Source organism: Neophocaena asiaeorientalis, unplaced genomic scaffold (assembly GCF_003031525.2).
Source record: "Neophocaena asiaeorientalis asiaeorientalis breed wild unplaced genomic scaffold, Neophocaena_asiaeorientalis_V1.1 scaffold40, whole genome shotgun sequence".
Taxonomy (NCBI): Eukaryota; Metazoa; Chordata; class Mammalia; order Artiodactyla; family Phocoenidae; genus Neophocaena; species Neophocaena asiaeorientalis.
Genome location: NW_020185335.1, coordinates 13892464 through 13912592, shown reverse-complemented (window position 1 = coordinate 13912592; position 20129 = coordinate 13892464). Strand labels below are relative to the sequence as shown.

The 20129-nt window shown below is 48.3% G+C and overlaps 1 protein-coding gene across 1 annotated transcript in view; it reads left to right on the top strand.

Moving 5' to 3' along the window:
• The window catches only part of CUNH16orf95 (chromosome unknown C16orf95 homolog), a 63232-nt gene extending 48937 nt beyond the window's left edge, over positions 1–14295 (top strand). Inside the window, exon 7 of the mRNA XM_024735733.1 lies at positions 14184–14295. Within this exon, the coding sequence (XP_024591501.1) occupies positions 14184–14295 (112 nt within the window). The remainder of the gene's footprint in view (positions 1–14183) is intronic.
• Positions 14296–20129: the final 5834 nt, after the last annotated feature.

The following is a 20129-nucleotide window of genomic DNA, read 5'->3' as shown; positions in this document are numbered from 1 at the left end:
ACCTCAGTTTGAAGAGTCCTGCCTCTACACAGCTCGCCGGCCTTGTCTCTGGCTTGTTTTCCCGTGTAGATGAAATGCCTTGCACCAAAGGAAAATTATACAGTGTAAACATTTATTCAGAAAAATGGTTTGCAGCGTTACCTTCCCGGAGTGCTTGGCTGAGAATGAAAGCCTGGTATGAACGCCTGCTGGCATGGACAGGAAATGGAACCCTCTGCTCAATATATTTCCAGCTTTTATGAGGCAGCTTTAGTGGAGACGTGTCAGCCTCTTGCCCAAAGCGCAGGGTGGACAGAGCCCTGTCCCGACACCCGACGGATGGCCGGGTGTGGAGAGGAGTCGAGAGTGTTGGCACCAGAGGCTTGGCGACCAAATGATGCTGTTGGTGACTTTCAACTTTCGCTTCGAGGGGGCGAGTGAGAAGAAAAGAGGGTACAGTGACCTCAGAATCCTGAGGGTCTGAAGGGGATGGTCTCACTCGTGTCCTGGACACCAAGACCATGAACTCTGAAGATGTCCCCATTTGGAGACCCAGGCACACGTTGCCCCGGACTTTGGCACTTCTTTTTTTCTGCTTGATTTTCTCCAAGCACAGTTGCAGATTGAATTGTTTCCTTTGAAAAAAGATGTTCAAGTTCTAACCCCTGGTTCCTTTGACAGTGACCTTATTTGGAAATAGGGTCTTTGCACGTGATCCAGTAAAGATGAGGTCATTAGGGTGGGCCCTGATCCAGTGACTTGTGTCCTTATAAGAAGAGGGAGACACAGAGATACAGGGAGAGGCCATGTGACTATGGGGTAGGCAGAGATTCGAGGGATGTATCTACAAGGCAATGAATGCCAAGGACCTCTGGCAACACCAGAAGCTGAGAGAGGGGCATAGGACAGATTTTTCCCACAAGTGTCAACACCTTGGTTTTGGACTCTGGCCTTCAGAACTGTGAGAGAATAGATTTCTGCATTTTAAGTGCCCCAGTTTGTGCAGTTTTGTTACAGCAGCCACGTGACACTCACACATACTGGATAATTCATTGCTGATGTTCAGGGCCTGCCTTCTCTCCCCATCTCTGGGCAAACAGAGATCAAGGGGGAGTGCCTCGTTTTTCACCCACAAAGGCAGTGATGCTCACCTGACGCTCAGGTACCAGCCAGGCTGGGAGCTCCCTGTGGGCAGGAGGGACCCTTCCCCACCCACAGGGTGTCTCCTGCTGGACAGAGCCTCAACCTTGAAAACAGATGTCCAGGGTTTCGGCCAGGGTGAGCTTTCCTCCTCCCATGTGCTCTGGAAAACGGGGGACACACCAGAACCAGGGGGAAAGCGGGACAAGCCTGGGCCCTGGAGGCTGGACCCTCATGCCTGGGCTGGATATGGTTAGCTACATGGAGCAAAGTCCCGGTCCTCTTCTGCCAGGGGCTGTGACCTCCAGTCCTCGCCTGCCAGGCTTGGGGCCTCTCCCAGAAACTCCTGCCACGTGCAGGGTTTAGGGGAAGCCAGGGAGCAGCCCCTGCTTCTCTTCTCTCTCCCACGGCCTGAGGTGGATGGGAAGAAGGCAGAGTATGGCTGGGCTTGAGGGGCTGAGTGCAGGGTCAGATCCCTTTGGTGCTCAGGGAAGTGATAGAGTCTCGTTGAGTTGGCACTGGGACCCAGGAGACCTAATATTTTTTGCATAATCCACTTGTCTGACTTTTATTTATTGAGCACCTACTGTGGCCAGGCATTACCATTAGTACTGAGTGAATGAACCCAGATCCCCGCCCTCCTGGGGCTGATGTTCTGGTGATTAATAACGACTCTACTGAGACGCTGCTTAGGTGTACACTCACTCACTTGTCCTCACGCAAAGTTTGGTGAACGCCAGAAAAGGGGGTGGGAGAAGCACTGACAGTGTTTGGGGTGGGGGTGGGGCCTCCTGGTGAACAGCTGAGGAGGGGCGTGGGCAGTCAGACCAGCAGAGCCGCGGGGAAGGAGACCTGCCCTGCCCCACCCCACAGGGGAGCTGGCTGTAAGTGGATCACGCATCTTTTTTTTCCGGACTCTTTTTGCCTTATGTGTTTACGGCTTCTGAAGGTATGATTTCATGATCGGGGGTCATGGCTGAGGCGTGGGAATGGGTCCTCATTCTCTGCTGGACGGGACTTGTGTCCTCTTTACTGTCTTGCCTATTTCTCTAGATGTCTGTGTTCAGATCCCCCTTTCACCGTGTTGTGAGCAGGAGGGCAATTGACTTAACTTTTCTGCTCATCAGCTTACCCCGAAATGGGGGGGTGTTGCTGCCTGGTGCCTGGCCTCCAGAGGGTGCTCAGCAGAAGCTCACTGTCTTTCATCCAGGAGGCCTCGGATGTCCAGCCCAGAAGGATGGAAGGCTCCCTGGGGGTGTTGTTCCCCTGAATCAAAGGGTACCGTTCTCATTCTGTGTTCCTCGTGGGAATTCCGGGGGCCTTGAAATTCCTCTTAGCACAGTGTAGTGTGAGGACTGAAAGAAGAACTAAGGGAAGTTGAATGGAGAAGACGAGAGCGTCTCAAGGTGAAGGTGGCCCCTGGCTGCGTGATGCACAGGTGCATGAGTGAGGATTAGGTGTCCCGACCTAAGACTCCGTGGATGAGCCATTGTCCTCCTGTCTGTGCAGCTGATTGTATCAATAGGCAGAGGGCAATTAGCTGTGCCCGTTCCCTGCACCAAGCCAATGGGGCTGTTTTAATCTCCCACAGCTCTAACTAAAGAGGAGGCTTCGTTGCCTTATTTCTGAAAAACGAATAAGAAAGCAGTGGTTGGAGTTGCTTTTCCTCTTGCGATTTTCAAATAAAATCAGAGACTAATCCTTCGTCTAATACCAATTTATTAAGGGCTGAGTTAGAACGTAGTCAACTCCATTTATGAACACCGGTTAATATTTCTTTATAGAAAGCTATACTATTTTCAGAAGCATTTCAGACAGACATCCTAAGAAGACTTAGCAGGCTCAAGATGTTTACCTTGGACCCAAATCTTGTTTTTAATTAACTGAGTCTTCAACAGTCCATCAGAGAATGCAGTTACCTGCCAAACTTCACACCTAAGGGGAAAAAATATTCCCAATAAAATTTTCCTTAAAAAAATCCACTCGCTTTTACCACTAAGACGCCCTCAACATACTTAAATCAATCCCTCTCCGTGAACACACAGAAAACTAAGCCTGTCTCTGTGTGTCCCAGATTTCGGGAAAGCCATTTAATTCGACATTAAGTTTTCAGCAGACACTAAAGCAGGGATTCTGCGAAGATGGAGGGGCTGAATGTGTGGGCGCAGTGAGTCTAAGTTTTCCAGGCTGCAAACACACATTCCTGCGATACCACACATTCTGTGGGGAAAGTTTAAATGATCGTATTGTCTCAATTCACCTTACAGGAGCAGCTGCTTATGGAAAGTAAAGCTCTCCTTCTCTCTGTTCAAAAAGAGACTGGTTTCATAGAGAGGCTGTGGGTTTCTCTTACGCTTCAACATCCAGCAATTTGGAGTTTATTTCGAGGTACTGGGTTGGACAGAGTGTATTTTCTCAGACATAGGTTCCTTGGGAATAAGGATGTGGAGGTCCATAGAGTTTGAACCTTTCTGTTCTGTTTACTGCTGCCCTCCCCTCCATGGCGCTGGGTACCTAAGAGGCTCTTGTTAAATATTTATTGAATAGGGCTTCCCTGGTGGTGCAGTGGTTAAGAATCCGCCTGCCAATGCAGGGAGTGCGGGTTCGAGCCCTGGTCCAGGAAGATCCCACATGCTGCAGAGCAACTAAGCCCGTGTGCCACAGCTACTGAGCCTGCAAGTCACAACTACTGAGCTCACGAGCCTAAAGCCCATTCTCCGCAACAAGAGAAGCCACCACAGTGAGAAGCCCGCGCACCGCAACGAAGAGTAGCCCCCGCTCACTGCAACTAGAGAAAACCTGCGTGCAGCAACGAAGGCCCAACGCAGCCAAAAATAAATAATATTTATTGAATAAAAAAGTGCTCCTTGAATAGGTGTGACAACTTGTTTTACAAATAGTTTCCTAAATTTTACCTACAAAGATTCTTGGAATTTTAGATCATCTGTCCTACCCCAACAAAGGTACTTGGACACACACACACACACACACACACACACACACAGCTTGTTGATTGTCATAGTTTGGTGAGTAGAAACTTAGCCTTTTTTCTTCTGATTTAGCTTTTAGCTTGTCCTGAAAACAGCAACAACGACAACAGCAGCAACAAAACCTTATGTCAGTGAATGAAATTCTTAAGTCTGTCTCATGTGGTTTAGTGGAACCAGGCTGGTTTGTGAAGGAGGATGTGATATTGTAGAAAACCCCCAGATCTTGACTTCACCACTTCCAAGCTGTGCGGCCTTGGAAAAGTTACTTACCTTCTCTGGGCCTCATTCTCCTTATCTGTTAATTGTGTAATTGAATTGATACTCTCAGCAGTCCTGCCAGTTCTGAGAACCTGGGCAACTGGAGGAAGAATGAATCCTCAGGTTTAAGATTCAGAATTACAGATGTGATTCACTGCTTCTGCATGGCAGTTAATAGAGTAGGACAAGAGACCTACAGTGAAAACTGTGTTTCTGAAAGGTTGACCAGTAACATATTGGTTTTCTTTTGCTGGCTTTTTGGGGAAAATTCTTTTTATATTTACTTTTGTGTTTCTCTTGCACACTTCTTTCTGTCACAGAGTAATTTTATTACTTATTTTGGTTTCAGATCTGAGAGAGCAATTATTTATTTATTTTAATATTTATTCTTAACCGATTTCAGAAGAAATTTCAGAAGAAATTTAGGATGACTTAAACTAAAATACAAAGCATAAAAATCATTAATCCAGAATAAAAGGTGAGATTGAGGAGAATAAAAGTGCAGAGGTAGACAGAAATTGTATTACAAAATCTAGACCGAGGGAATTAAGCATGCAACTTAGCTCTGAGCTTCCTAGCAGCCAAGGAAAAAAGCAAAACTAGGAGAGTGTTGTTAATGTTAAAGGTTAGGGAGGCAGAAATTCAGAAGGGGCTGACGGTCCTCAGTTGTCTCCTTAAAGCTCCTGGAACTTTCTTGATCCTGGTCTAAAAGGAAGATTTTGTGAGAGTGTGGAATCTCTTGCTCAAGTTCAAATCCAAGAAGCTGAAAGTTACTGACCTTTAGTGTCAGGTGCTCAAAAAATGTTAAAGTTTGCTGGCAAAAGTATAGATGATATTTTTTCTCAGGAATTAAGAACTGATAAAAATAAGCAAATCTTACCGAAAGAGGATGTGTGATATGGAAAAAAACCAAAACAAACCCCCAAGCCACTGGGTGGAGGTAAAGAGACCTGGATTTGAATTGCAGTTCTGCCAATAATCTCTGTGTTTTAGGGAAGGGCACACAGCCTCTCTGGGCCTCAGTTTCCTCATCAGTAAAATAAGAGGGTTAAACCAGACTCCTTTGAGATCTCACGCGTGAGAGTTCTGCTCCTGTGACTATAATGGTATGGGGGGATTATTCTTTTGTTGTCCACAATCAGACCTGCTTAAGGCACAAAGCTTGCATCTCAGAAATCGCTTTGAGACTGCCATGTTGGACTCCCTAGAAAGTAAAATGGCCCCCTTCTAATATAACCTCTTGAAAGAAAAGATCTCATCTCATCATGTGGAATTTTCCCAACCGAAGCACATTTCTGTGATCCAAGGCGTACACATTTGGCTGCAGGTGAAATACGTCGGCACAGACAAGGGTGTCAGGCTTTCTCGGGCTCAAGCAGGGCTATCACGAGGCTGAAAAACTGCAAAGAGGTTTTTCTAAGAAGTCGTCCCTGGGCAAAAACATCGCCACTTTCATTGGGGAAAAAATGGTTTCAATATTGCCTTTTGTTTTTATGGAAAATGGTGAAAAGTTTCAGGGAAAACCACAAAATCCTTTGCTTTTATTGAAACCACAAAAATTGATTAATTTTTTTTTAAAGAACAGTTTTTGCTGAGGGCTGAACTTTCTTCTTTGAAAGGCTCTACTTTTCTTTTTTTGAAATATCTCCTGAGAGCCCCATGAAAGGTCTTTCTGTTAGCTTGGCTGAGCCGAGCCCAGGCGTCCTGAAGCTCTACACAGAAGCATATTTTTTGTGCCCAAACACCGCCTTCTGCGGATGTCTTCATGCTCTGATCTCCAGATACTGGCTTACCTCTTCCCAAATCTCCAGGGAGGCATGGTGCCCATGAAGCTGGTTAGTGCAGCCCCGGCCTCAATAAAATCATTGAACCTGACTTTACTTCCAGGCTCATCTCTCTTCATCGCTGCCGCTTCCCGCACAAATGGAAAACTGTGTGCATAGGATGCTGCCTTTGCCACTGGGCGTCTCGAAAGTTGATTTCATGAGCTAATCGGTCCCTCACCTGGTGGCTGGCGTGGGCTGTCCCTGGGCAGGAGAAGCTGTCTGTCCCAGCTGAAATCTGTCTTGCAGTCTTCCCACAGCGGACACCCTGCCAGCTGGGCCAGGGTGCCGCTCCTTCACGCGTGTTTCTTGACAAAGGCAGCTGGGGGATTCTCCTGTGCCACGAAGAGGCAGTTGGCTTCTGGCTGCCAGAACAGGTTCGGTCTTAATGCAAGTTGGAAGGTACAGGGAGCAAGGGCCTTCAGGGCATCTTTGCGGGATCCCCCTAACTCAGCTCAGAGGCACATTCAGGCCTGGTGTGCCGAAGGCCTGCTGTTGGCCAAGAGGCTCGGTCTGCGCTGGCCTCCACCTTCCCTGTCTCTCCTGGCTAGGGTGCCATCTCCACAGACGGGCCCTTGCATTCCTGGCGCTGGACTGCTGGGTACATATTCCACTTGCCACCTCCTTGCAGGTTTCTTAGCCCTTCTGGGCCTTGGCTTCTCCCTTTGTCAAATGGGAACGGTGGTAACACCAACCACGTAGATTAGTTGTGAGGCTTAAATAGAATAGTGCTGGGTACACAGTAAGTGCTACTAATTATTATTTACGTATTCTAGAGATAAATCCTGGTGAATCCAAGACTTACTTCATTTTACAAATGAAAAGACTGCAGTGTGACGAAACTCAAGACAAATTTAAAGAAACGATTATTAGCAATCTCCCACTATTCTAACACAACGACTGTATCCAGCTTGTGTGTTTTACTTTACTATTCCTGCAACTACTCACCATCAACATCATGAAGTTCAGCCACCACTGAGTAAGGGTCCAGTGTAAGCCAAGCACCATGCGAAGTGCTCTCCAGTCACGGGCCCCCAGTGGACCCAGCTCTGGGGGACGTTAACCCCATTTACAGACAAGGGACCTGAGGGTCTGAAAGGTGAGCCCACCCAAGGTCAACAAGCAGAAGCTGAAAGAATTTGAGCCCTAACTTCAAAATCTCTGGGGTCGACCAAAATGCTATACTCCTCTGATCCCCATGTGAGTCTTAGACCAAGAGAGTCACATTATTTAAAAGAAAAAAACAGGAGGTTTCAGTCTGAAACATTGTTCTGGTCTGTGGTGATAGTAGGTGAAACCAGTGGAAGGTTCAGTTCCTTGTCCATCTAGGAAAATCTCTTCCAACCTCACAGAGGTACTGAGGGAATGGAGCAGAAAGCCCACTCTAGTTGGGTGGATGTCCCTTCCCTGCCCTGCCAAGCAAGTGACACAGTGTGTGACAGTCCGGGCAATCAGTGTCCCAGAGCCCAAACCCCAAGTGCTGCTGAAGTCCAGGAAAAGGACTCTGGGTGCTTCCCTTCTGTTCCTCGTTGAGGTCACCTTCACCCCCAGAAGACCTAGCCCTTAGAGGCTGGATCTTCTCCCCAGAGCTCACTCCTTCTTGGTGCTATCCGGGTTATTATTATTCAAAATACAGCCTGCCTGCGCATTTGTCCCTGGGTAGGAAGAGTGGGTTAACAGGCAAACAGTGCTTTCCTGATCACTGACCTGTAATTTCATTAGCTTTTAAATTCAATGTAAATATTTTCTGATCGTGGGCTTGGGTGCAGCTTGGAACAAGTCTCTTTTTTGCTCTCTTATCTGATTATCTAAGAAAACATCTCATTGTTCAGATTCAAGAATAACAAGTTTCTCCACATCCAGTCCCCTCAGCTCTTCATTTTTCTTCATTCTTTCTGTCCTGTTTCGCATCACATAATTACAGAAATATGTCTGTAAGCTGTTTGCACATCTGATAATCAGATTTTCTCTTGTTCCCAACTCTTTCTCCATCTGCTCCCCAACCCCCACCCCATTCTGCCACATCTGGAACAGTCCCCTGCCACTCCATGCCCAACTGACTGCTGAACTATTTCCAAATCGCATCTCTTCCAGTCCTGGCCGCCTGATATGCTCAGTCATAATATACTCAGGCCCTAAATTCTGGTCGTCTCTCATTCCTCTCTACTCGGATGATAACTGTGGGGCAGAGCCACTGTCTCATTTCTTCCATTCTGACCTGGTCATGTTAAAATATAGTTTTCAAAAGGTAAAATCATGTCTCTCATGCAAATGTGAAATGAAGACAGATTAGAGATTTTATTTAGGTCACTAATAAGTTGGTATGATGTTACAGCCGGTTCAAAGGAGAATGTGAAGAGCAAACATGTCTGTAGGCAATCAGGCAAATGGAAGTGAATCTCCTAGTAGGCGCACACTTAGTTTTTATCTCTGGGGTGGAATATGTGTGTTTGGAATCATCTTGTCTACGGGGTGAATGAATTGTATCTCTACAGGACAGAATTTATTTGCACTTCTGGGGCAGGAGTCATTTTGCATTACTCTGTGTTCTGTGATACACACTTGTCTTGTAGTGTGTACAATACACACTTGAAGACCAGGGCAACTCCAGAGGCTTTGTAAGACAATTCCCAGCATTCAAATGAAGTATCCGTTACTATTTTAATTCAGTCAGTCGATTTCATTGATTCCAGTGATATCCTTTGTCTGTTTCAAAGTGTTTCACGATTTTTCTTAACAACCACTTTAAATTAATTAATTAATTAATTTTTTATAGGTGACTTCTTTTTCCAAACTGAGATCATATTTATTTTTGGCTGCATTGGGTCCTCGTTGCTTCGAGCGGGCTTTCTCTAGTTGCTGCGAGCAGAGGCTACTCTTCGTTGTGGTGCGCGGGCTTCTCATTGCGGTGGCTTCTCTTGTTGCGGAGCACGTGCTCTAGGGCACGCAGGCTTCAGTAGCTGGGACATGCAGGCTCAGTGGTTGTGGCACGCGGGCTCTAGAGCGCAGGCTCAGTAGTTGTGGTGCACGGGCTTAGTTACTCCGCGGCATGTGGGATCTTCCCAGACCAGGGCTCGAACCCATGTCCCCTGCGTTGGCAGGCGGATTCTTAACCACTGAGCCACCAGGGAGGCCGACTTTTTATTTAAATCTATTTTGAATATTCACATGGAAGGACTGTAATTTCCAAGCCTCATTTTAGGAGAAGCTCAGGAGAACACAGTCAGGCAAGGAGCAAAGGCACCACTAGTTCAAGGTAAATCTTCTAAAAATGACACTTTAGTCCAGGGAATTCTTGGCTCAAAGACCTTCCGTGGCTCCTTATCACTAGTGTGATAGTTTCCAGATACTCCCATGTGGCATTTAAGCTTTTTCACAACCTGGCCATGATATATGTTTAAATCTTCAAAAACATTTGTTAAAATAATAGATGGCAATGGCAAAAAATTCAGAGATTACAAAACCATATCAAATAAAGACTAAGAGCTTCCTCTACCTCCTAAATCTTTAGCATGGACACAAGAAGAAAAGAATAACTGGTTGACAATCATTGGTTGCTGACTGAGGGTGAACTTGAAGTTTATTTGAAAATTGCTTTAGCGTTTATCAGAAATGCCAGTTTCTTCCCAAAAGGAGGTTGTAATGACATCATGGAAGAAGGTTCTGTCTGAGACCAGGTTTGGGGTGATTTTTCATTATCATCTCTCTAGAAATTTTCTTGATATAGAAAATCATATTTACTTTTACATCTATAGCCATATAGTTTTAAACATAAATGGTATCATTCTACCCATACCACTTTTTCAATACTATTTTTTTTTTCTACAATTACCCATGTGTCCCAGATACTATTGGGAATAGGTTATGTTTAATATATCTTAGATCTCTTTCTGTATCAGCACAGACATATCTACTCACTCTGGCCCATGATACAGACTGTCCTATCATCTAGATGCACAGTGATTTATTTAACCACTACAGATTCATCCAGTTTACTTTCCTCCTACATGATTTCTCTCATTGGAGCCAGAATAACTCAGTCTCTTTCCTTAAAAATATCTTACCCATTCCTGCTAACATGTCTTTCCGTCTGATGTAACATTCAAAATAGATGCACCATCCAAGTAGAAAAGAAGGACCAGTGTGGGTGGGGCTGGCCTCCTGGGGCCTGGTGAGGACTGTCCTGCCTCTGCCTGATGTGCCAGTGCCACCCACGTACCCAGGCCATCCTGCAGGTCTAGTTCATCTTTGATCTTCCTCCGGAAGCCATCCTTGATGACAGTTATTAAAGCCTACTTTTCAAAAAATTGAAACTATATCAAATATCTATTGACCAACTCATCAGAGAGAGAGGCAGTAGGAAGGCACGTGCTGTGTAGGTGCTTGTGTACGCTCTGTGCTCCTGGGACACTGGGTTCTCACCTCCCCCTTTCTCTCCCTCCTTCTCTCCCTCCCTCTCCCGCACTTCTATCCATAAATAATCCTATGCTCTAAGCCGTGCAATGGATGCTGAGAATTCAGCAGTGGGCAGAACAGAAACAGTCTCTGCGTGTTGCAAGTTCCAAGTCTCGTCACAGAACTAAGCACATGTGTAAGTGTAACCTTCCAGGTGGAGATCCACGCTCTAAGGGAAGAGCACAGGGTGCTGTGAGGGAGAGGAGCAGGCTGTTCTTTGTCCATGAGCTTCAGGAGGAGGTTTAGAGGGTGGGTGTGGATGCCTGGCCACGGGGCAGAAAGGAGCCAGTGAGGGCAGGATGGGCGGGGCTTGGTCCTGCAGGTCCTGCCTCAGTCTCAAGTAGTATGAATTTGGATGTTCGAGGGGAACATAATTAACAAAACACAACCTAGCTTATCTGGTCTGTAGTCATGGAGCCCCTTGCAGGAAGCAGTAGTCTGTAGTGTGAAAAGTGGGGACCCTGGAGCCCCATCATGGCTTCAAAACTGGCTTCACCACCTGCTGGTGACCACGGACGAGAAGCTCCACTTCTCTGTGCCTTTGCTTTCTCATCAACAGAATGGGCGAGATAACAGTACCTGCTGCATCGGGATGTGCGGCCAACCCAGTTAACCTTGCCCAGTGCTGTGGTGAACACTGTCTGAGCTGTTCTCACACCACCCGCTATCACACAGCTTTCCTTGGACGGGCTCAAAGATTCAGGCTTGAAGTTGCGTCTTAACAGGCAAAGAGAAAGCGGGGAGTCATGGGTGTCTTGTGATGGTTTGCCTAGCACCCCTCCTTTGCCCCGATTCTGTGGTTGAGGCCTACCAGCTGCGGCAGCCTGCTGTCTCAATGAGTCTGTGTGCTGAGTCTGTGTTTCCCTGTGGCGTGGGGACGGGATGTTAGTCATCCGGTGGAGATGTGGCTAAATATAAGGTAAATATTTTTCTCCATGTTGTTGAGTTTCCCAGGGCTGAGGGTGGGAAAGCCAGAGGTGGCGCAGAGAGTCAGGAAGACCGTTGGGCGCTCTAGAGTAGAGTTCTGGGTAGATGATGGAAGCTAAGAGCCGAGACTGAGAATGGAGACCTGGGGAGTTAAACTCACAGGAACTGGACTCAGGTGGGCTCCTCATAGCCTCACCTGGAACCGAGCTGCGCTCCAAGTTCCCATCCACACCTGACTTGCTTCTCGGTCCAAAGCCTTCCAGTGGCTGCTGTTGCTGCTGCGGGGAATCAGATTCTGCCCGTGCCTTGGCAGCACCGCAGGCGCCCCTCCCGCCTCCCTAGCTGCACCATGCCCTGCCTGCTCCCCAGGTCGCCCTCCTCACTCAGCCAGTCAGCCTCGCCCTTCCCGCCTGCGGGCCTTGCCTGCACTTTCCTCTGCCTGGGGGCTCTTTCTCCATCATTTGCCTGGTTACCGTCTAGAGAGTTCAGATTTTAATTCATGTGTCACTTTAGATCCTAGGCCAAGTCCCCACCCTCCCCCGCCATGACAAGTTATTTTCACCGTGACCCTCTCCTGTCCATTGGTGTGCTTATTAAATCCCTATCTGCACGCCCCGCCACTCTCCATCAAGATAGCGACATCCTGAGGGCAGAGACAAGGTCTCTTTTGCTCATCATGACACCCCCCTTGCCCCCCAGCACCAGGCCTGCACACAGTAGGTGCTCAGTGTGTTATTTGTTGACTGACTGGACATGAGAATGGCTTCCAGGAGAAAAAAGAGCACGGTGGTGAATTTTTCTGTGAGCCCCCTGGCCACGATGACTTGGGCAGGGGGGTGGACATTTGAATGCAGGTTGGCCAGTTCAGTTCTTTCATGTAGAAGTTTGGGATTTGGAAACTGCTCTCAGAGGTGGCTGGAAGTGTGGGTGTACTGCTGGGAGCTGTGGGGGCTTCATATTCCACCACGCACACAGAGAACCAGAGAAAGTGGGTGTGAAGTCAGGAAGAGTCAGAAAATGCCCACGCAAGAGCATGGGACACATACATGAGTAACCTAATGATGGGGGCCCCAATTTCTGGAGGCCTTTTGTTCCCATTCCAGCCCTCTGAGACCTGAGTCTCATGAACCACCCATATCACCTTACAGCAAATCCATCTCTTGAGTTGGCTTGGGCCAACTCAAGTCAGTTTCAGTCCCCTGCGACTCCCAGGTGCTTTCCCAAGATAATCAGGGAGCAGGCAAAAAGGGAGGCCAGAGGCCCAGATAGCCTCGCATGTGGTATGTGGGACGAGCCTCCTTCGGTCTTAGGGTGAATTGCCCCTCCTCACACACTGCACGGGGTCCAGAAATGAAAGGGGCTGCTTTCTCTCTGACACATGCCCTGGGCTCCAGAAAGGGATTTGCAGAATCCACAAAGAGACAGAGCCGCCCCGGTGGGCAGGGTCTTGACACACCTTCCACCCAGGAATGGTAGGGACTCCGTGGAGCTGGACAGGCCTCCTTCCTGGTCCCTCCGGGGCCAGGACGCCGGCCCGGCCCCAGGAGCTTTTATTGGCACAGACTTCTCTTTGCATTGTGGGGCTGCGCCAAGCTTCGCTCGGATGGCACTGGCTCCCCTTACATTTACACCTTATAAACCACCACTGTGACCGACTGGGCTGCTTCTGTGAGGCGATGCACGGCCCCTGGTAAGAGAGTAAATAACTCAGCAACGTTTCCTTGCGCTTTTCCAGCTTTCGTTCAGTCTCAGAAGAAATAAAACAACGAACTTAATGGCGTTCTTTAATCTTCTACACCAGTGGCTTGCTTTATAAGGTGTTATACAGAGTCCGTGTAAATCCAGACTCCGCAGTGGGATCAGTGTTTCTCAACAGGTGCTGGGTGGGTTTGGGTTAAGATGTGCCCACCCCCCACCCCAGCCTCCTGAACAAATACAGAAGGAGGAACTTTCTTTGCAACACAGCTCTCATTCACAAACCAGATAGCTGCTCGTGGCCAGCGGCTAGGACCCTTTCTTCCCCCACATTGTGTTCCCACCCAAGCTCAATGGAAATTAAGTACAAATGGGGATTTATTGAAAGGATGAAATCCAGGCCATGGGGAGGGCAGGTGTGGACCTGGGTCTCTGTGTCAGCCCAGCCAGGGGAGCAAGAGAAATGTCTGTCTCTCCCGTATCCATTTCTGTCAGCATGTCACTCTCCACTCACTCTCCAAAACAGATTCCTCCACATGAGGGCAGAAGGACAGCATCTGAGCTGTTGTCTCCTGGCTCATAAGGCCCCAGGGGAGAGGAGATGCTCCTGCTACTTCTCCCAGTTGCTGAGAAAAATCTCAGGAAGCACTCTGACTGGCTCATAGGTTCTCCCCTGGGCCAATCAGCTGTGGCCACAGAGACGAAGCCATGGCAGAGTATGGCCACCCCCACTTGAAGAAGGCGTTGGGGAGCGATAGGGTGTGTATCAGGAGGAGGGATCATACGGAAGGTAGGAGGGATGACCTAGTGACAAGACTAGACCCTACTGCATGCCCCTGACGTGGCCCTGCTATTACCTGCATCCCAGGGCCTCGAGGGAGGCTGGAGCCCACAGCACCTCTGGTGGCTCTCACAGGGGCTCAGGGATCCTAGTGCCCCCTGGCAATGAGGGCATGGACAAAGAGACCAAGGGTAAAGACCTTGTCCCCACCCTCATCTCAGGCTTCCTGGACCCCATTTCTGCCTGACCCTCCCCACAGTCCAGAGGATTATCCAAGCTTGGGCTCTTGGGATTCTTATTTGTGAAAGGGCCCGGGGGTCTTCAAGGCCCCTTATTGGCCTGATGTTCCTGTCACAAGGTCCTGACATATGAATCACTCTTGCTGCCCACTGCACCCCATGTGTGGTCTCTCTGACGTTTATACTGTCGGCCCACTTGCCTCTCTCCGCAGTGCCAAAATCTCAGAATATCGGAACACTGAAACGTTTTTCTGAAGTTTGCCCCAAACTGATTGGGTGGTAAAACTTGACCTGAACTGATGTGAGTCTATTTGGGTCTTTGTTTATCCCAATTAGTGGTGGAATGTTCATATGTTTTGCTGCCAGGGTGTCAACATGCTTGATCCCAGAGGCTGCCCCAGACCCTGCTGGAGTGTGAAGACCATACGGGATGAACGCCTCATTGCCTTTTTAAATCCCCAAAACTCTGAACTCTGAACCACACCTGGCCCCAGAGGTTTTAGATAAGGGATTGTGGACCGGCTAAAGTCCTGCACCCTTGGCAGATTTCTAGAAGCCGTACACGGGGTGAAAATTGACTAGTTCTCCCAGGGCACTGGTGACACTAAATGCGGTAAGACAGACAAAGCCTGGAACTAGGTGCTTGGAGCAGAGTCATCCTCCCATGAGCATTGGCTCTTAGCATTACGTGCTTTAGGTTACCAAATCTTTACAGCACCCTATGAGTCTAGGGTTTCATCACCACCCCATTTTACAGATACTAAAACTGAGGCTGGGAGAGGTGAAGTAACTTGTCTAAGGTCGAAAAGGTAGGAAGTAGCACCACCATTGATTGGCTGACTTCGTAACAAAACAGTTGTTACCACTGTGCTACCTGCCCTGCGATGCCCCAGGATCTGCTAATCCTTCGTGGGCTCACTGGGCTCCGTCCCTACCTGCTTCAGGTCACGGAATATAAGCTAGCGTCTGATGTACCAGCATGGTTTCAGCAGCTTTTACATATTCCCTAATCTAGTTCTCTCTACCACCCTAGAAAGTGGGTGACCTTGTTATCCCCATATAACAGCAGGGAAACTGAGGCACAGAGAGGGTAGGAACTCGCCCTGGGTCACACAACCAGAAAGTGAGGAAGCCTTGAGTAGGGTACATTGAGTTAATTGTACTGTTCTTTCTATTTTTGCATATGTTTTATTATTCCATAACATAAAGTAAAGAAAGAATATATTTACTTACCTAAAGCAATACCACGTTTGGAAACCATTCAATCAATATAAAAACTGAGTAAAACACAAAAGCTCCTCATTCTTCCAACTTGTTCCCCATCCAGGTAACAACTGGTTGAGAGTTTGATGTATATCCTTCTAGACTTTCCAACGTCTGTATAAACCATCACATATATTTATACTCCTTTACAAAATGGGATTATGCTATGCACACAGGTCTGCAACCTGCTTTTTTCACTCAACAATGTATCATGGCCAATTTTTCATGTTATACTCCATTTCTTTCTTTTAATCACAGTATTCCTTTGTATGGATGTACCATAATTTATTTAACCATTCCCTTTGGGTAAACTTTTAGGTTAATTTGAGTCTTCTGCCATTACAAGTCGTGCTCCACTGAATGTCCTTGTGCGTGTATCTTGGAGCATTTGTGTCAGGATTTATGTTGAGTGAATTCCTAGAAGGAGGATTGCTGGACTGGGACGTGTGCTGCCAGAATGCCCTCCACAAAGATGCTTCTCTGCCAGCAGGGATGACGTGACCTGTGTCCCTGCTTTGCCTTAAAAACATTACTGATTTTTTCCCTGATCCTGTAGGCAACACATGCATTTTGAAGGAATTTGGAAAATGCAGAAAAATGAAAGAAGAAAGTAAACATCACCATGTTTCCACACTCCATTCCTATTGCTGTTTATTTAGATTGTTTCTGAGTTTTTGCTGTTGGAAGTCATGTGCAGTGACTGTCACTGTGTGTAAATCTTGACCCACATTTTGCTCATATCCTTAAGAGAGATTTGGACAGCAGGAGTCATAGAGTAAAACCTTTTGGCTGATTTTAGGTTTCTTGCACTACACTGCCAAAACAAATCCAAGAACGTGTGTATGGATTTTGACTCTCACAAGCAATGTGATGGAGGTCCTGTCTCAGTACGTCTTGTCCAGTGTGGGGTATCCTCACTGGAGAGCTGTCCTTTTCTCTACTGCTCATTTGCAGGAAAAAGTTAGATTGTGCTCTTCCGCTTTTTCTCCTTTTGTCCTGTAATGCTCAGTTAGGGTTGTGGGTTAATTACTAACGTGGTTAACAACAGAGATCCTGACCTCAGGCTACCTGAGCTCACATCCCAGCTACGCCTTATGGGACACATTTTTGGAGCCCCGGTTTCTCCTTTGCCGAATGGGGACATCAGTGTCTTTATTATGAAATGAGGTAATCCTGGGAAGTGCTGGGGATAGGATCTGAATGTGGGGTGTGTGATGACAATGGTGCCGTCTGCAAGAACTTGAGGTTGGAATTTGGAGCGTAGGATTTGGCTGAGAAGATGAGCCTTAAAAAGAGAAATTAGATGAGAGACAGGAACTCAGGGTTATATGAGAGGCGCCCAATGAGGATGTGGTAGGTGAAGATGAGGGAATGTTCCCTGAGGACTTCCTGGCAGAGGTGGCAGTTGAACTGAGCCTTGAAGGATGAGCACAGGGAAGCAGGAGAATGGGGCCATGCAGGAACATGAAGGATGGGGGGGCATGGTGTGCTTCTCTTCCCCTCTTCAGCCTGTCGTGGCACACACTGGGCATCTATCACCCTAATGAGGGCCTCGGGGAGAGCAGGGTGGGGGCGGGAACCACCACACAACAGGAATAAAAACACTTGACTCTCTGGGGGTATGCATCCAGTCTCGCTGGGCAGTTTTGTTTTGAATAATTAACTAACATAGCTGGGGAGATTTCATAACAAAAGAGAAAAATATGGAAAAGTACTTTCCAGCAGGGAAAAAAAATGAGAAAATTTTTTCCAGTTCCATTAGCACCAGCAGGAATAAAGCTCATAAATGTTATACAACATCTTCGTTCCTCAGAGGAACTTGAGGAGTGAGTGTGTAAAACATGAAGACTGGGCAGTGAGCAAACCGCATGACGGCTCTTCCACTCAGGCTGGCTTGGGGTCCAGGATCAACAATGCCATCCTGAGAAGTCTCCCAGCAGCTAAATATACCCACAGAGCTCGTCATGTGGCCGGGCGGCTTTCCCAGGACGGTGCTTGGGCAGGGGGCAGGGTGGGGGCTCTGAAAGGGAGGGAGGCTACACCCAGGACAGCGGTGGGCTTGCTGGTTCTAATAGGACCGGGGATGCTCACCCAGGGCCAAGACCCCTAGTGGGCAGAATGGGAAGGTTGACAAGGTCATGACCAGAAATCACGGGGCACACAGCTGTTTTCTGGAGACATTAAATGATTCGGTGAAGGGTGGGGGTCTGAGAGTGAGGGCCTGAGAGGAGCTTTCGGGTTCTTCTGTAAGTTCTGATGGTTTACGGTGTCAGAGGACCAGCGGAGCTGGTCTCCAGGATTTAGTGTGGTTTTGGACAAATGCGTTAATCTGTTGAGTCTGTAAAATGGGTATAATAACGCCCACCTCACTGCAATAATAAATACAGAAGGAGACTTATATTAGGTGCTGTTCTGGTTGTCTAGTGCTGCGTAACGAACCGTCCTCACGCATAGGGGCTCAAGACGACAGCCTTCGGGGGAGCCTCACGATTCCACAGCCTCTCTCCACATGCTGTCTCATTCTCCAGGTCTCTTCGCACAGCTGTTCTCTCCAACAGGGTGGCCTGGATTTCCTAAGAGGAGACGCAGGCCTCCAAGGGCCAGGTCTTCCTGATACCTGGGCTCGAATGACCCAGACATCACTTCCGCTGGCCAAGCAGTCACAGGCCCTCCCGAGTCCTGGGAAGGAGGGCCTGTGCATACGAGGTGGGCAGAATTGTCGGGGGCCGTTTGGAGATCCCCTTGCACAGGTGCTTCTCAGCGGGGCTAACACTCAGGGACAAGGCGTTGGGAGCACAGCTGTGGTTAAATGCTGCAGTTTTGCCATATACTCATTCATAAATAACTGCTGGCCCTCCACACCTCCTCATGACCCAGCGACTAAGAGTAGCATTTGGCAGAGTGGGGGGCTTCTGAGGCCCGTTCCAGTGCTTTCCATAGCCGGTGCCTATGGCTTAGTGGTGGGCAAACATTTTGCATATCACTCTACTCTCTCTAGTAATGCTCAGTAAATGGGCACTTCTTTCATTAGTACGAAAGTTGTTTTGTTCTTATTTTAAGAAGGGGACCCAGAGATTGTGCCTTTGAAAATAAAAGTGCTAGCATTCTCCAGAAAGTCAGCAGGATTCATCTTCCCTTTTGGAAAAAGCCCTACTGGTCGAATAAGAGAATCAGCGCTTCCTACTGGGTTTTCTACTTGGTCAAGGAAATCAGGGCCTCATGCTGCAAACCGAGAGAAGGCAGGACGGCATCAACACAGAAGGGACGTCTGTACTGGCGGCGTCCCTCGGTTTCCCCCTCCCCGATGGCGTGCTCTTGGGCGAGCTGCGTGGTCCACACCTGGGCCTCGTCCCAGCCTTCCAGCCCGTTTCCTGAGCTTGCTGACAGAGCCGTCTGCACAGCGCTCAGGCTCACATTCCAGGCAATCTTGACTGCGAGGCCATATCTCCCGGCCCAATTTCAACAAACACAGACAGACCACCACAGTCCGGCTCTCGATGTGGGGCTGGCACTGCAGCCCTTGGCGATGGGGAGCGCGAATCGCTCGTGGCCAGGGCCGCAGATGTGGGCCTTCTGAGCAGCGCCAGCTCCACCAGCAGGACGCTGCGGCCTGGGGAGCAGCCGGCAGCCAGGGGCTGCAGGCCTTGGGGCCGAGAGCAGAGCTGAGCCGTCTGGGGGCAGTGTGGCCTCTGCAAGTGCAGAGCGGGGTCCCTCCTCCCTGGCAGGGGTGAAGTCGCTCTGTCGGGGGAGCTCATCGGAATGTCGAATGTCGCAGTGCTCTCTGTGATTCCCATGGCCGTGGCCCAAAAGCAACCTCCAGGCAGATGGGAAAATCTGCCTTTTTGTATGAACATGAAAAATTCTTTGAAGACTGCTCATCTCTGTGTCCTGTTTGGAAAAGTAGGAGGCCTGAGAAAATGGAAACCACCCGTTCCATTAGGGTATCAAGTCTGGAGTAGAGGAAGATGGAATTTGCGCCTTCCTTGGAAAGTTCACAAGAATTAAACCTGTTTAGAGAGCGTTTCCTGTGGAGAATGGCTAATGCCTGGAATATATTACCAAAGGTTTCACTTTTTGAATATTTTTATAAAGAAAATAACCTCATAGTTTGGGGAGGGTGATCGTGTGTTGTTTTCTATGGGGAGTGTACATCATTTGTTTAACCCGAGTCCCCCCCCCACCTCAAACATGACAGACATTGCTGACTGATCCCAGAGAGTTCCGTCCCACCGACTTTACATTTGGCCTCAGAATCCTTCTTAGCACAGTTCTCCATTTCCAATCATTAGACTTGAGTGGAGATCCTTTTGCCATCTCTGGACTCCATGATCCCACATTCGTTGTCATTTGTGAAGGAACACGTTAAACAGCACAGTGTCCTCTAGTGACAAGCTGGAGCACACACCTGAAGAGTGCTATACCATTTACACAGCCTCATACCATACCACACCCTGTGTCCCCATTTTACCACAAGAAAACTGATGAATAAGTCGGCCGGGGCCTGTCAGACAGTGAGTGGGTCTGGGATGGGGACCTGGGGTCCTCACCTTGCTGGTCCATGATCTTGTCACTTGAGGAC